The sequence below is a fragment of the Aethalodelphis obliquidens genome, unplaced genomic scaffold (genome assembly GCF_003676395.1).
Source record: "Aethalodelphis obliquidens isolate GAN/ISIS:26980383/991018 unplaced genomic scaffold, ASM367639v1 scaffold3, whole genome shotgun sequence".
NCBI classification, from domain to species: Eukaryota; Metazoa; Chordata; class Mammalia; order Artiodactyla; family Delphinidae; genus Aethalodelphis; species Aethalodelphis obliquidens.
The window spans coordinates 25188652-25201958 of NW_020837947.1; the positions used below are offsets into that span (position 1 = coordinate 25188652).

At 42.2% G+C, this 13307-nt stretch overlaps 1 protein-coding gene across 2 annotated transcripts in view; it reads right to left on the reverse strand.

Annotated features, from left to right (window-relative positions):
- Positions 1-13307, reverse strand: part of ARFGEF3 (ARFGEF family member 3) — a 186862-nt gene that overhangs the window by 39940 nt on the left and 133615 nt on the right. For both annotated transcript variants that reach the window (XM_027085256.1, XM_027085265.1), the window contains exons 20-24: positions 12493-12626; positions 9974-10119; positions 8197-8376; positions 4018-4162; positions 1753-1875 (exon numbers count right to left, since the gene is read on the reverse strand). In XM_027085256.1, the coding sequence (XP_026941057.1) occupies positions 1753-1875; positions 4018-4162; positions 8197-8376; positions 9974-10119; positions 12493-12626 (728 nt within the window). The remainder of the gene's footprint in view (positions 1-1752; positions 1876-4017; positions 4163-8196; positions 8377-9973; positions 10120-12492; positions 12627-13307) is intronic.

Below are 13307 nucleotides of genomic sequence, written 5' to 3' on the forward strand. Positions count from 1 at the left end.
GCCACATGATGAAACCTCCATAAGAAATCCCCAGAGTATGGCGTTCAGAGAGCTTCTGGGTTGATGAACACATCTACATGCTGGGAGGAGGGTGTACCCCAACTCCATGAGGGCAGGAGCTCCTGAGCTTGGGACCCTCCTGGACCTCAACTTATATAACCTCTTGATCGGGCTGTTTATCTGTATCCTTTAGCATATCTGTTACTATATAAGACGCTGATAAATGAGTTCTGTGAGCTGTTCTAACGAATCACTGAATCCAAAGGATGGGGAGTCACGGGAACCTCTGATTTGTAGCCAAGTTAAACAGAAGTTCTGGGCAACTTGGGGACCTTCTACTTGTAATTGTCATTTGAAATGGCGGGGGGCAGTCTCATAGGACCGAGCCCTTCACCTGTGGGGTCTGCTGGTCTAACACTGGTTGGGGTCAGAATTGATTCGACAATAGGACACCCAGCTGGCATCACAGAGAACTGCTTGGTGTGGGAACAAAGCCCACACATCTGGTGTCAGAACTCTTGTGAGTGAGGTAGTAGTTGAGAGAGTAAAGAGAAATACAGGAGGAAAGTTTTTTCTAAACAAGGACTGGATTTTTTACTATCTAAGACAGAGATTCATTACTTTAAGGTATTCTTATGATTAAGATACTAAACTGTTTGGCTTCTATTTTGTGTAGAGCAGAGTTTAAAAAGAATAAAATCTTGCTCTGTCTTTCAAAAGAAACCTTCCTCTGAAGCCCAGTATGTAAAGTGGATAAGTGAGGGGCTTTCATGGTTGCCCCTCAGCTCAGCCCTCTATTTCCCAGGGTATACAGAAGCACAGAATGGGTGTATGTAAGAACAGAATGTAACAAGGATGGTCTGTGGATCAGACCTGTGGCCTCCAGCCTCTGTCTTGAAACTTGCATTTTACTCCTGCTCCAAAATAAGGGGAACATGAATGAAGTCACCTAGCTTCTCTGTGTCCTATTTTCTTTTACAAAGAAATTGTCAGTTATTTTGCAAGAATACAAAAGAATATTATGAACCTTATATTTTCTTTTTTTAAAAGAAGGCTACAGGGCTCAGAGCACACCAGGGTGAAAATCTCAAAACGTAAAGACTTAAGTTCCTTTTAAACGTTGGGTTTAACTAACTGCTACTCCCTTCCATTTCACCCCAGATAAACACGTGTTATACAAACATCTGATCCAGCAGGTTATGCTGTAGAGCAAGACTCTACTGTATTAAAGTATTTCTAAATTAAGCATAAAGTCAGCTAGGTAGTTCCTAAAACACACAAAGTCTCAAAGAAGGTTGACTTCTACACCTTCAAAATACGTTTTGTAATCAGTAAGGTCTGGGGGAAGGCATTCTTAATTTTTGCTTAAGAGCTGGGAACTCAAACTCTAATTAGGCTAATAGACTAATTAATAGACTTCTAATTATATGACACTGAGGACAGTAGTTTCCTGTATGAGGGTAGTTATTGAACATAATATTGAATATTTTAAGATTCAAAAAGAAGTTGGAGTAAAATAATATATGAAGACATGCTTCATTATAAAATTATTCCATGAACACAATGAAAAGTATCAACCCTGGACAGAATCCAAGCTGCGTTTACAGTAAGCTTTGTGCTTCTGAGCGCACAGCATAGCGCCATCTGCTTCTATACCAGGATGCTGGCTTGCTTGCTGCAGCCAGTTCACACAGAGCCATCCAGGAGAGGGTCCCCAGCTGTCAGGAGGCAGGAAAGGAGGGCTCCACTTACCCAGTCCTTTGACAAACTTCATAAGGCACATGATGTAACTAGTGGCCGCATTAGCAAAGACCTGGATGTTGTCGGTATTGAGAAAAGCTTCAAATACATCAAACACCGGAGCCTGGCCTTTTCCTGAGGGAGGAAGATTATAGAGTTTTAAGAAAGTTAAGTCTCTATCCTTCAGGTTGCCCATACTCCCAGCACCTTCCACAGAGCCTTAAAAAAGGTCTGTTGGAGAAAAGCCTGGGCTTTTGACTGGATAACTGGCTTGTCTCCCATGCTGTCCTTCTCAGCTTTGCCTGCAGAGGGAACTGTAGGAAGGCTATGAAGAGAGCTCAGTAGAGGGACGAGGGCAAAGCCGGCTGAACACAGGGCTGAGGCAATGGGTAGGTCTACATAGGGCAATTAATTATGTGGTCTTTTGGAATTCTCCTCCACACATAATTATAGGGAAGGGAAGGTTTAGATAAACCCCTGATGGCATATACTAATTTATTCATACCTGAGCCGAAAAGAGTTAACATAGAAGGCTTAAGGCTGCTATCCTTAGAAAGGCCTGCTTGCACAGTGGGCCCTTGGCTGGAGTCTGGGAAGCCGGCTCTCAGAATATTCCCAAGCAACAGTTAACTGGATGGTTCACTGTGACTGGATGGTTGGTGCAAACAACGTGGTTTAATCTGAACCCCTGCTTTTTTTCAGGGAGTATGGATTTTGGAATATGCTAGGCAGAGGGTACCTAAGTGACCAGCCCTTAGCTGGGTCTCTAGTGGGCTTCCCTGGGCAGAAAGACCTACACACTGCCCTATGGTCATACATGTTGCTGCATTTTCCCTGTTGGAGGAAGAGTGTGCTCTGTGGGACCCCCTCATGGGATGGTGAGAGTTCAGGTAAGCCTGTGCAGGGATTCTGTGTTTTCCCCTTATGATCTGGCTTGTCCTTACTATGTAGCCATAATAAATCTTGGCTGTTAGCCATGTAATAAATCTGAGCTATGTAATAATTCTTGGCATAACTACAGGCTGAGTCCCATGAGTCCTTCTGATGGGTCTCTAAGTGCAGGGGTAGTCTTGGGGACCCCTGACACAACACCTCTGGTCACTGGGCCTGCTGTATGGCTGCCCATCTATTTCCAGCCAGACCTGATCTCCGTAATTCGAACTCCCTGTTATTTGGATACTTTTTGCTTCTTCCTAGCAAGTGGATAACATTTTTCTTTTGGCTTTACGAAAGAACTCAACACAGATACGTATAAGTGAAACAACAGAAGTCTCTCGGCCTTTTGTCCCATCTGTCACTGAGAGCTGGGCCTGATAACGCTCAGGGTTCTTGGTCTGCTGGCGGAACTCAGAACTTGTATTCCTGACACACCAGCTCATTTCCTGCGGCTAAAACAGCTGAATGCCAGTCTTCCTATTATCCAACTTCTTTTTTTTTTTTTAATTTACTTATTTTTGGCTGTGTTGGGTCTCCGTTGCTGCACGGGGGTTTTCTCCAGTTGTGGCGAGCAGGGGCTACTCTTCGCTGAGGTGTGCAGGCTTCTCATTGTGGTGGCTTCTCTTGTTGCGGAGCAGGGACTCTAGGTGCGCGGGCTTCAGTAGTTGTGGCACACAGGCTTAGTTGCTCCATGGCATGTGGGATCTTCCCGGACCAGGGCTCGAACCTGTGTCCCCTGCCTTGGCAGGCAGATTAACCACTGCACCACCAGGGAAGCCCTATCCGAATTCTTTTGATAGCATGAAGCTTGGCATAAAGAACTAATGCTCCACAGCCAGAATCATCCACACGTTCTTCCCACTATCACTACTCCTACTCAACATAGTACCGGAAGTCCTAGCTGGAGCAATCAGGCAAGAGTAGAAATAAAATACATCCAAATTGGAAAGGAAGAAGTGACATTGCCTCTTTTTGACGATGACGTGATCGTGTATACAGAAAGTCTTAAAGATTCCACCAAAAAGATTCCACTCAAAAACCTTAGAGCTAGGGCTTCCCTGGTGGTGCAGTGGTTAAGAGTCCGCCTGCCGATACAGGGGACACGGGTTCGTGCCCTGGTCCGGGAAGATCCCACATGCCGCGGAGCGGCTAGGTCCGTGAGCCATGGCCGCTGAGCCTGTGCATCCGGAGCCTGTGCTCCGCAACGGGAGAGGCCACAACAGAAAGAGGCCCGCGTACCGCAAAAAAAACAAAAAACAAAACAAAACCTTAGAGCTATAATAATTATGGTTTAGAACTAATAAACAAGTTTCAGGATACGAAATCAACGCACAGTCTTACCCATGGAGTAGTCACCGACCAGGTACTCCTTCACCTCAGACTTGTCCCCACTGTGCACTGTTTCCAGGGCACTGAACAAGGGCCTCCAGCCCGACTGGATCTGGGTGGAACACACTTCAACCAGCTCACCGATGGATGTGACGACCTGCAGAGGCAAAGGAGGTGGCATTTAATGCCTTTTCCTTCTAAGAAGCAGGCGAATTTCTGGGAAGAATGATGTGCTTCTCTGCTCCCTATTTCTGGGTTAAATTTAGTGAAGGATAAAAATCAGAACCTAGAAAAACTCACTGAAAAGTCTTCTAAATAAGCAGCCGTATCACATTAATATGCATTTTACTAATGACTAGTGTTGCTAAAACTTTTCACAAGCCATTTGTAAATATTTTGGTGTTTCTGAAGTTAGGTTTTTGTCTTCTCATTATTGTCTTTTTTATTGAGTTATTAAGAGTTCTTTGTGCATTTTAAATGTAAGCCCTTCCTGAGATACATGATTTGCAAATTTTTTTTTCACAGCTTTGGGCTTCTCTTTTTATTTTTATACGGTGTCTTTTGAAGAGCAAAAGTTTAAAATTTTGATGAAGTCCAAATCATCAATTTTTTTCTTTTTATGGATCCTGTTGGTGTCATTTCTAAAGAATCTTTGCAAAACCCAAGGCCTCAAAAAGATGGTCTCCAATGCTTTCTTGTAGAAACATTTATAGTTTTTGCTCTTATTTAAGCCTATGACCCATTTTGAGTTATTTTTTGTGCATGGTAAGAGGAAGGGTGTAAGTTCATTTTAATTGTATATGTTCAAAGCACCATTTGCTAAAAGTAATATCCTGTCTCTCTACTGAATTGCAATGACATCTTTGTCAAAAATTGACCATACATGTGAGAATTTATTTCTATACTTTCTTCAGTTCCACTGATCTATAGGTCTACCCTTACACCAATACCACACTGGATTGATGACTGAAGTTTTAAAATTGGGTAGTGTAAATTCTCCAAATTCGTTGTTCTTTTTCAAATGTGTTTTCTCTATTCTAGATCCTTTGAACTTGCATATAAATTTGAGAATCATCTTCCCAATTTCTTCAAAAAAGTCTGCTGATATTTTGATAGGAATTGCACTGGATCTATGTATCAACTTGTGGAAATCTGCCATTTAAGAAATACTGTCTTTCAAGCCATGAACGTAGCATATCTCATAATTTATTGGAATATTCTTTATTTTTTTCTCAGCAATGTTTTGTAGCTTTCAGTGTACAGGTATTTCACATCTTTTACTAAATTTATTCCTAAATATTTTGTTTTCAATGCTCTTGTGAATGGAATTGTTCTCTTAATTTCAACTTTTGATAGCTTACATCTTGAATATAAGAATTCAATTGATTTTAATACATTGTTTTTGTATCCGTCAATCTTGCTAAACTCACTATTCTTTTTTTTAAATTTATTTTTTTGGCTGCGCCGCATGGTATGTGGGATCCTAGTTCCCCGGCCAGGGATTGAACCTGCACCCTCTGCATTGGAAGCGTGGAGTCTTAACCACTGGACTGCCAGGGAAGTCCCGAAACTCACTATTAATTCTAGTAACTTTTAAAATAAATTCCTTAGGATTTTCTACATATAAGACCATGTTGTCTATGAACTAAGACAGTTTTACTTTTCAAAATTGGATGCCTTTAATTTTTTGGTACAGTGAGTAAAAGTTATAATGTTGAATAGAACTGGTAAAGATGGAAATCTTTGCCTTGCTCCTAATTATTGGGAAAAAGCATTCAGTCCTTGACCACTGTGTAGTGTTTGATGTAAGATTCTCAAATACTCCCTTTATCCAATTAGGGAACTCCCTTCTATTCCTCATTTCTTGAAAGTTTTTTATTTAAAATGAGTGATGGATCTTGTAAAATGTTTTCTCTGTGTCTGTTAAGATAACCATAGGGTTTCAATCCTTTATTCTACTAATAAGATACATGACATTAATTGAATTTTGAGCTGTTAAACCAATCTTACACTGATTCTTTCTTCTGCCATCTCAAATCTTGTTGGTAAGCCCATCTAGTGGATTTTTCATTTGTTATTGTCCTTTTCAACTCTAGAATTTGCATTCTTTCAGTTTCCATTTCTCTACTTAGATTCCCTATTTTTGAGTCATTGTCATCATATTTTCCTTTAATTCTTTGAACCTATTTATGATAGCTGCTTAAAGTCTCTGTCCCCTAATCCACCATCCCAAGCCAGAGCCAGGACCCAGTGAACAGAACCCTCTTCCCACTATGTGCACCAGATTTCTTTGGCTAAATACTTTGTAATTTCTACCATGACGGCATCATTGGTAGAGGTCACCGGCTCTTCTAGATCCTGTGTCTGCTTGTCTTCCCACCTCCAAATCTGCATTTTGGATATATATAATCCTGGTTTTAGCTTAATCCAACATCTGGTCTCACTCTAAGTCAGTTTCTATTTATTGTTTTTCCCCCAAGTATACATCACTCTTTCTTATTTCTTTGCATATCTCACTTTTTTTGGCTGAACATTGGACATTTTAGATAATATATTGTAGCAATGCTGGATTTATTTTTGAGTTTTTATTTATTTATTTATTTGACTAAGTTGCTTGGACTTACACTGTAGAATCTGTCTCTACTCTTCCCATGGCATGAGGCACCAATAATGTCTCTACTCAATTTCTTTATTTTTATTTTTCAGCCTGACTTCCTAGTGCCGTCCCCGTGTCTGCATAGGTTAGTTGTCACTTGATGAAGTAGGCAGAGATTCTGCTTAAATACCTTGAGCCTTTAAGGCTTCCACCCTCTGCCAACCAATCTGTGTGTGCAGGCTGGGGAGGATATACAAAATTCAGCCAGTTCCTAAGTCTCTCTGGTCTTTTACTTTCTGATGGGATCTGTACAGTCTATCCTATATATGCCCACATTTCAGTCAGCTAGAGATGGATGCGTGACGGACTTACCTAGTCCTTCTATGAAATCTCTGGCTTCCAGAGTCCCACGTTACATTTCTTACTGGTTCACCACTGCAGCCTTAGGCTAGCAAAGTTGTAGTATTATTCTATTGCTCATTTCCTAATGAATTCACCACTTTTAGTTGACAGACCAATGGTCTTTTTTCCTCTTCTTCAAACCAAGTCTGTCTCTTAGCGCAGAAAAGCTGATTTTCCCAGTCAGCCCCACACTGGTCAAATTACTATTCTTGCCAACAGCTTGTAAGGGATGACTTCCATCTTCAGCAAGAAGGTCACAGACTCCCACTGTTCTTAACCAAAGTTCTGGCAGGAACTATTTTTCACCATAAATGCTACTCAATTTGTTGTCTGCCCTTTTGGTCAATCGCAAGAGTCCTGAAATGGCTGCTTTTGACAATTTTTTTCTTTTCATATACTTGATTTTTGTGGAGAGGATTCACTAACTTCTTCATGCCACCACAGCCAAAATTCCTCCTGTCCTAAATCTTTCTGAACATTGTTCAGAACTTAATAAGCATAGTTACTTTAAAGTCAGTCTCTGATAACTCCAATATCTGGATTCCTGGTGGGGAGTTAGGGACAGTGTGTGTGTCTATTTTTATTATTTTATTTCTGTATTCATGACATTCTATTTCCTAATGAGCCAATTATTTTAGATTGAATGCAGACATTCAGCTTCACCCAATGGCCAATTCCCTCATGGCCAATCCAGTCTCAGAGCTCTGCTTACTTCTTTGGGCTTCCCATTGTTACTTAGTTTGGGGCATCTTAGTATTCCTTACTTTCTTGCCAGTGTGTACATGATGTTTAAAATAAAATTTTTAACCCTTGTTTAACATTTTTAGTAGATTTCAGAGACAGAGAATCTGTCTGTGTTCCTAGCCCACCATCATGCTAGATAAATATGAAGTCTCTAGCTAGTTTCTTTACCATCTGTCTCTCCGCAGAGAATATGATAGTGGTTAAGGGTATAGGCTAGGTATGAGAGTATAGACTATTACAGCTAGATTGCATGGTTCAAATCCCAGTTCCACCAATCACTAATCATGAATCCTTAGCTAAATTGCTTAACCTCTTCTTGTCACAGATTCCATATAGGCTTATTGGAAAGATTTAATATGCAGCACTCACAGAACAGTCCTGCCAGTGCACTCAACAAGAGCCAGCAGGCTATGGCAATGATGGCAGCACTGCTGCCGTGACACACTGACCTGGTCTTGGACATCCTCGTCACACAACTCCAGCTGCATGATACGCTCAAAAGGTCGGAAGAGTGCTTCATTAAAGTGAAAATGAGGTGGCTCATTCCAGTCGGTGAGAACCTCCGTCAGTATATCATGGATGAAGGAAACTGCCTTCTGAGACACATGTCTTTCCTTATGGCAGGCAGCCTGCAAAATTCAGAGAGTCAAACACCCTCAGGACTTCAAGCAACTAAGAATCTGGTTTCTGAAGGTCTTCCTAACACACCTTATCGTAGGGAGGTGGAAGCAGCAATTCTGCTAAAGTAAAAGATTTCAAGGGATAAGTATCAATGAACAGCACACTAAACTGCATTTTAAATAATTTAACCAACTGATCAGACACATCTCCAATTTCACTTTGAAGTTTCTGGAAAAATAAGAGTTTCTAATAATTTCTTCTTCTTTTTTCCTGTAACGTGACTGTTTTCTTGGGTGGTATAGAACATGCTGACTAAAGACACCGGAACCTAGTCTGGAAACCACCCATGGTCTCATTGTTAGCCATGCCCCAAACATACGAAGATCAAATGTGACATCTGTCCCTCAGGGATGTGGGATGATTGCACCAATACAGCTTTAATTGGCTCACATCTTTGTATCCGTGTCCTTTAGCGGTCCTCTTCCACACTGACCCTGGGCTTGGATGTGTGACTTACTTTGAATAATGGAATAATAGCAAATATTATGTAAGTAGAGAACTGAAAAGCAATTCTGATTTGGGGTTTGCCCTCTTGCTTTCCTTTGGAACCCTAAGAATGCCATGTGACTAAGCCAGGGCTAGTCTGCTGGAGGAGGAGAGACCACACAGAGAGGACCATCATCTGCCCAGGCTTACCAGTCATGAACCAGCTGGCCCCAGTCTTTGCAGAGGTTGACCACAAGTGAACACATAAGGCCAGCTGAGATTAGCCAAGCCTGGCCCAGACTAGAAGAGCTGCACAGCTCCGCTCGAATTTCTGACCCAGAGAATCATGACCTAAATAAACAGTTATTGTTTGAAGTCACTAGGTTTTGGGGGTGGTTTATTATAGTATAATACATAACTGATATATTGTTTCTCCATAACTATTTTTTACCCCCTTACTAGAATGTTCTCAGGTTAGTAAATTTATATCCCCCAAATACTTTATTTTATGACATAGCTCTACCAAGTAAGTGCTAAAGGACTATTTGGAATAGTTACCACTGTGAAACAGGGCAACAATTTCCCCATCAACTTAGAAGTAGCCAGTCATCATGTATCGAGATGCTTAGATGGAGTTACCATATAATTTATCATATGGACTGCTTTCTTTTGGAGAGTCAAAGGGGTCCTAGTTAATTTTGTTGGGAAAACCAGGATTTATGGTTCCCCTACTTAGAAGGCACTGCCCAGAATATGTTTAGCTATTAGAAAAGAGAGCCTGGCAGGAACAAAAGACATTGTTATATTCATGTATAAAAATGAAACTCCAGACTTAGGTTGATAGCAGACCATGAAGTATAAGAAAACGGCAGTGTGAGGTGTCTAGGTGAGTCACATAGTTTTAAAGGAAGAGGGTCAGAGTGATACCAGGGCAGCGCTGCCCTTTGCGGCAATTCTTTAGGTGCCATAAGGTATAATCAGAGAACAATGATGCTTACGACCAGGTGATGGGAACCTTACTGCTGTGGCCACAGTGCCCTTTGTCCCATGCTGACTGGAGAGCCCTGTGCTGGCTCTGCTGCAGGAGGCCCCTGGGCTGCCCACTTTCCAGGTGCTCACCTCCACCAGGTGTGGTGCCACAAGGCTCCAGCAGCGCATCACGTGGAACAGGGGCCTCGATCTGCTCTGCACGATCCTCAGCATGGCGTCCCCCAGGCGGAACAGGTGGAGGGCACTTTTTCGGTCTTGGGTGGATTTCACTTCTCCTACAGGAAGGTAAGACCATGAAAGCCATCAATCCAAAACTCAGAAATAGTTTGACCTGTTCAAACATGGAGAGAGGACGAAAATCAAATAGCCATACTCAGATCGGTGGGATTATTCGGTATGAATTTGCCAACACAGGACAGGAGCCTGGATTCAAGAAAGAACAGGTGATTCACTTAACAAAGCCAGGGCCCACCTCTCCTGTTCACTGTAGCATCCCTGACATTTACACTTGTCAGGCAAACAATGTTTGTTGATAAGGAGGAATGATGTCGTGGTTAAGTAGAAGGGCCAGGGAATCGGCTGCCTAGGCCCAAATCCTGGCTCCATCACGTAGTAGTTGGGTTACGAAGGACCAGAAGTTTACCTCTCTAATCCACAGTTTCTCATTGTAAAAGTGGGGATAATAGTACCTGCTTCTTAAAGTTACTTCAAGGATGAAATGTGATAATGCTCATAAAGTACTTAGCACAGGGCCTGGCACAGACTGCTTGCCCCACACACTTAGTTATACTGTTACTGTTGTTATCGTCCCCATCCTTTACAGCCACCATCCACTTGGTCAATGCTTAATGGTACCTCTGAAGCCCTTGCCAAGCAGGTCAGGCCCCTTTGCACCCAATAACATGCGATCTAACCTCTGTCTTGCTTCCGTACAATCCTTGCCTACTCGGATCTCTTGCTACTTCTCTGCCACTGTCACCTTAGTCTCCTCCACTCTCTTTCTGCCCATGTGTTCCTGCTTCTCCCATACACCTACAAAATACTGATCACGATCAGCCTCTTCCAACCAGAACGTGCCTTTCTAGGTCGCCTTGCCGTATCAAATAAACTTCAAGATGACAGTACCAACAATCACTGACATTTACTGATTGTCTACTCTGCATCAGACATTGTGTTGGCTCTTGTGTCTTTAATCACTCTTATTTTTATTGAAGTATAGTCGATATACAATGTGTTAATTTCTGCTGTACAGCAAAGGGATTGAGTTATACACATATACACATTCTTTTTTATATTCTTCTCCATTATGGATTATCATAGGCTATTGAATATAGTTCCCTGTGCTATACGGTAGTACTTTGCTCTTTATCCATCCTGTATATAATAGTTTGCATCTGCTAATCCCAAACTCCCACTCCATCCCTCTCCCACTCCTCACCTTGGCAACCACAAGTCTGTTCTCTATGTCTGTAATCACTTTAATTTTAAAAGCAACCCTTAAGAAGTAAATGTAACTACTGCCATGTACAGATTAGAAAACTGAAGATCAGAAAGGTGAACCAACTTGCCTAAAATGACGCAGCTGGTAAGTAGTGACGGCAGCATTTTAACTTGGATCTGATTGATTCCAAAGCCAATGCTTCTTCCCCCTAGGTCTGCTGCCTCTTCCTGACCCTCACTGCTCATTGTTTTTTGTAAGCTCGGAGTCTGCTGATTTCTCCATGCAGAAGACTCTGAAAGTGGTCTCTGGGCTCAGAGATGCTCCGGCAGTTGGCTGGATCTGGGAGGTTGGCTTTATATAGCTAAGGTTTTAAAGTCTATGAAAAACTCACGGGAAAGGACTATGGTTCTCAAATTAGAATCTGCAGTAAGAATCAAAATTCCTGATGATGGAAGGAACTCGGAGGTCATGCACTTCAACCGGCCACCAGTGCGATCCTGGCACGCGGCTCTGTGACTCTGCCATGGGGACAACGTACTCACTGCTATAGCACAACAACCCTGGCTGCTGATGGACAGCTGAGTTTGTGAGCAACCTGCCACCCACTTGGGATGCCTGGGTGATTCAGTACAACTCTACCCCCTCTTCCACGTGTTGGCCTTCAAGAGGGCCTTCATCTGGCCTCATCTGTGAAGACAGCGATACTGACCCACCGTTAAAGGGAGATGCCACGAGAGCAGTTTTTCTAAGAGTGGCCTGAGGCTTCTGTCAAGCCTTCCATTTTTCTCTCCCAGGTCCTTCTGAAATTAGAAGCTGCTTCTGCCAGTAGGCTGGACTGAGGCAGGTGTGTGCTTTGTGATACGGAGAGGAGTTCCTACCCTCACGTGAAGCTATCTGCATCCTGAGGAGCCCCACCGTGTCTACATCACAAGCACCAGATTTAGCAGAACACAGTCCAGCTCCAGCGGTAATACCTGCAACAGTGGTGGCAGCAACATTTCCATTCACAAACAATGATACCCCGCGCAAACCACCACCCCCACCTGCCACGATCGTGCCTCAACACCAGATGACAATTTCCACTCGAGCCAAGGTGACTGTGCACGAAGGGAATGTGGGTTCAAGTCTTTAGGCAGGCTGTTGGTATCAGAGATCTGGGCTGTTTCCTGCTAACCTCATGGCACAGTTTCTGCCGGGAAAGAATTACCTGGCATTGCCAGTGAGTAATCAACCGTTTCTGTAACGGAATGGAAAAGCTGGGACTGCGATGCTTTCTTCAGCTGGTAAAGAAAACCTCCCAGAGCCATGAGGTTCAACTTATCTGTAGCATCTTCAAAGAGCCTGGATGAAACAAAAAGACTTGTTACTTGGAAACAATTCAGCAAAGTCTTTATGGCAGAATGATTATGGTAATTTTCTTAGATGTGATTAATGAAAATGTGTAAACACTGTGAAGAAATGTACAGTATTGTATCTGTATTATGTATTATAAATGTATATAAATGTATTATACATTTATATAATGACGTATTATATAAATGTATTATAAATAATACATTTATATAATAAATAAATGTATTATAAATAATGTATTATATAATAATGTATTATATCTCTTATTACTGAGTACAAGTCTACTCTAAGATTCTAATCTGAAGGGCACAGACCATATTTAAAAAAATAATCTTTGTAGCTCCATGGCCTAGCTCAGCTGAGATGGGCACTCATAAAACATTTGGCAAGAAGTTGAAAGATGGCAAAGCATCGCTCCCAGAAACTGAAAAACTGGGAATGGAATTCTTACAATTTCATAAGCTATGTTAAAGAAAAAATGCAGCAAGTTAATCAAGGCTTTTGTTGGGCTACAATTGGCGAGTTTAATGCTGGGCTTGGCTCTGAGGAGGATTCAGAAGCAGAGTAAACTTGATCTGTAAGCCCCCCAGGGGCAGGGACTGACCTTCTTACCCCTCTGACTCATGCACCCAGAGCCCTGGACATGGTGAAGCTCAAGCATGTACTGGA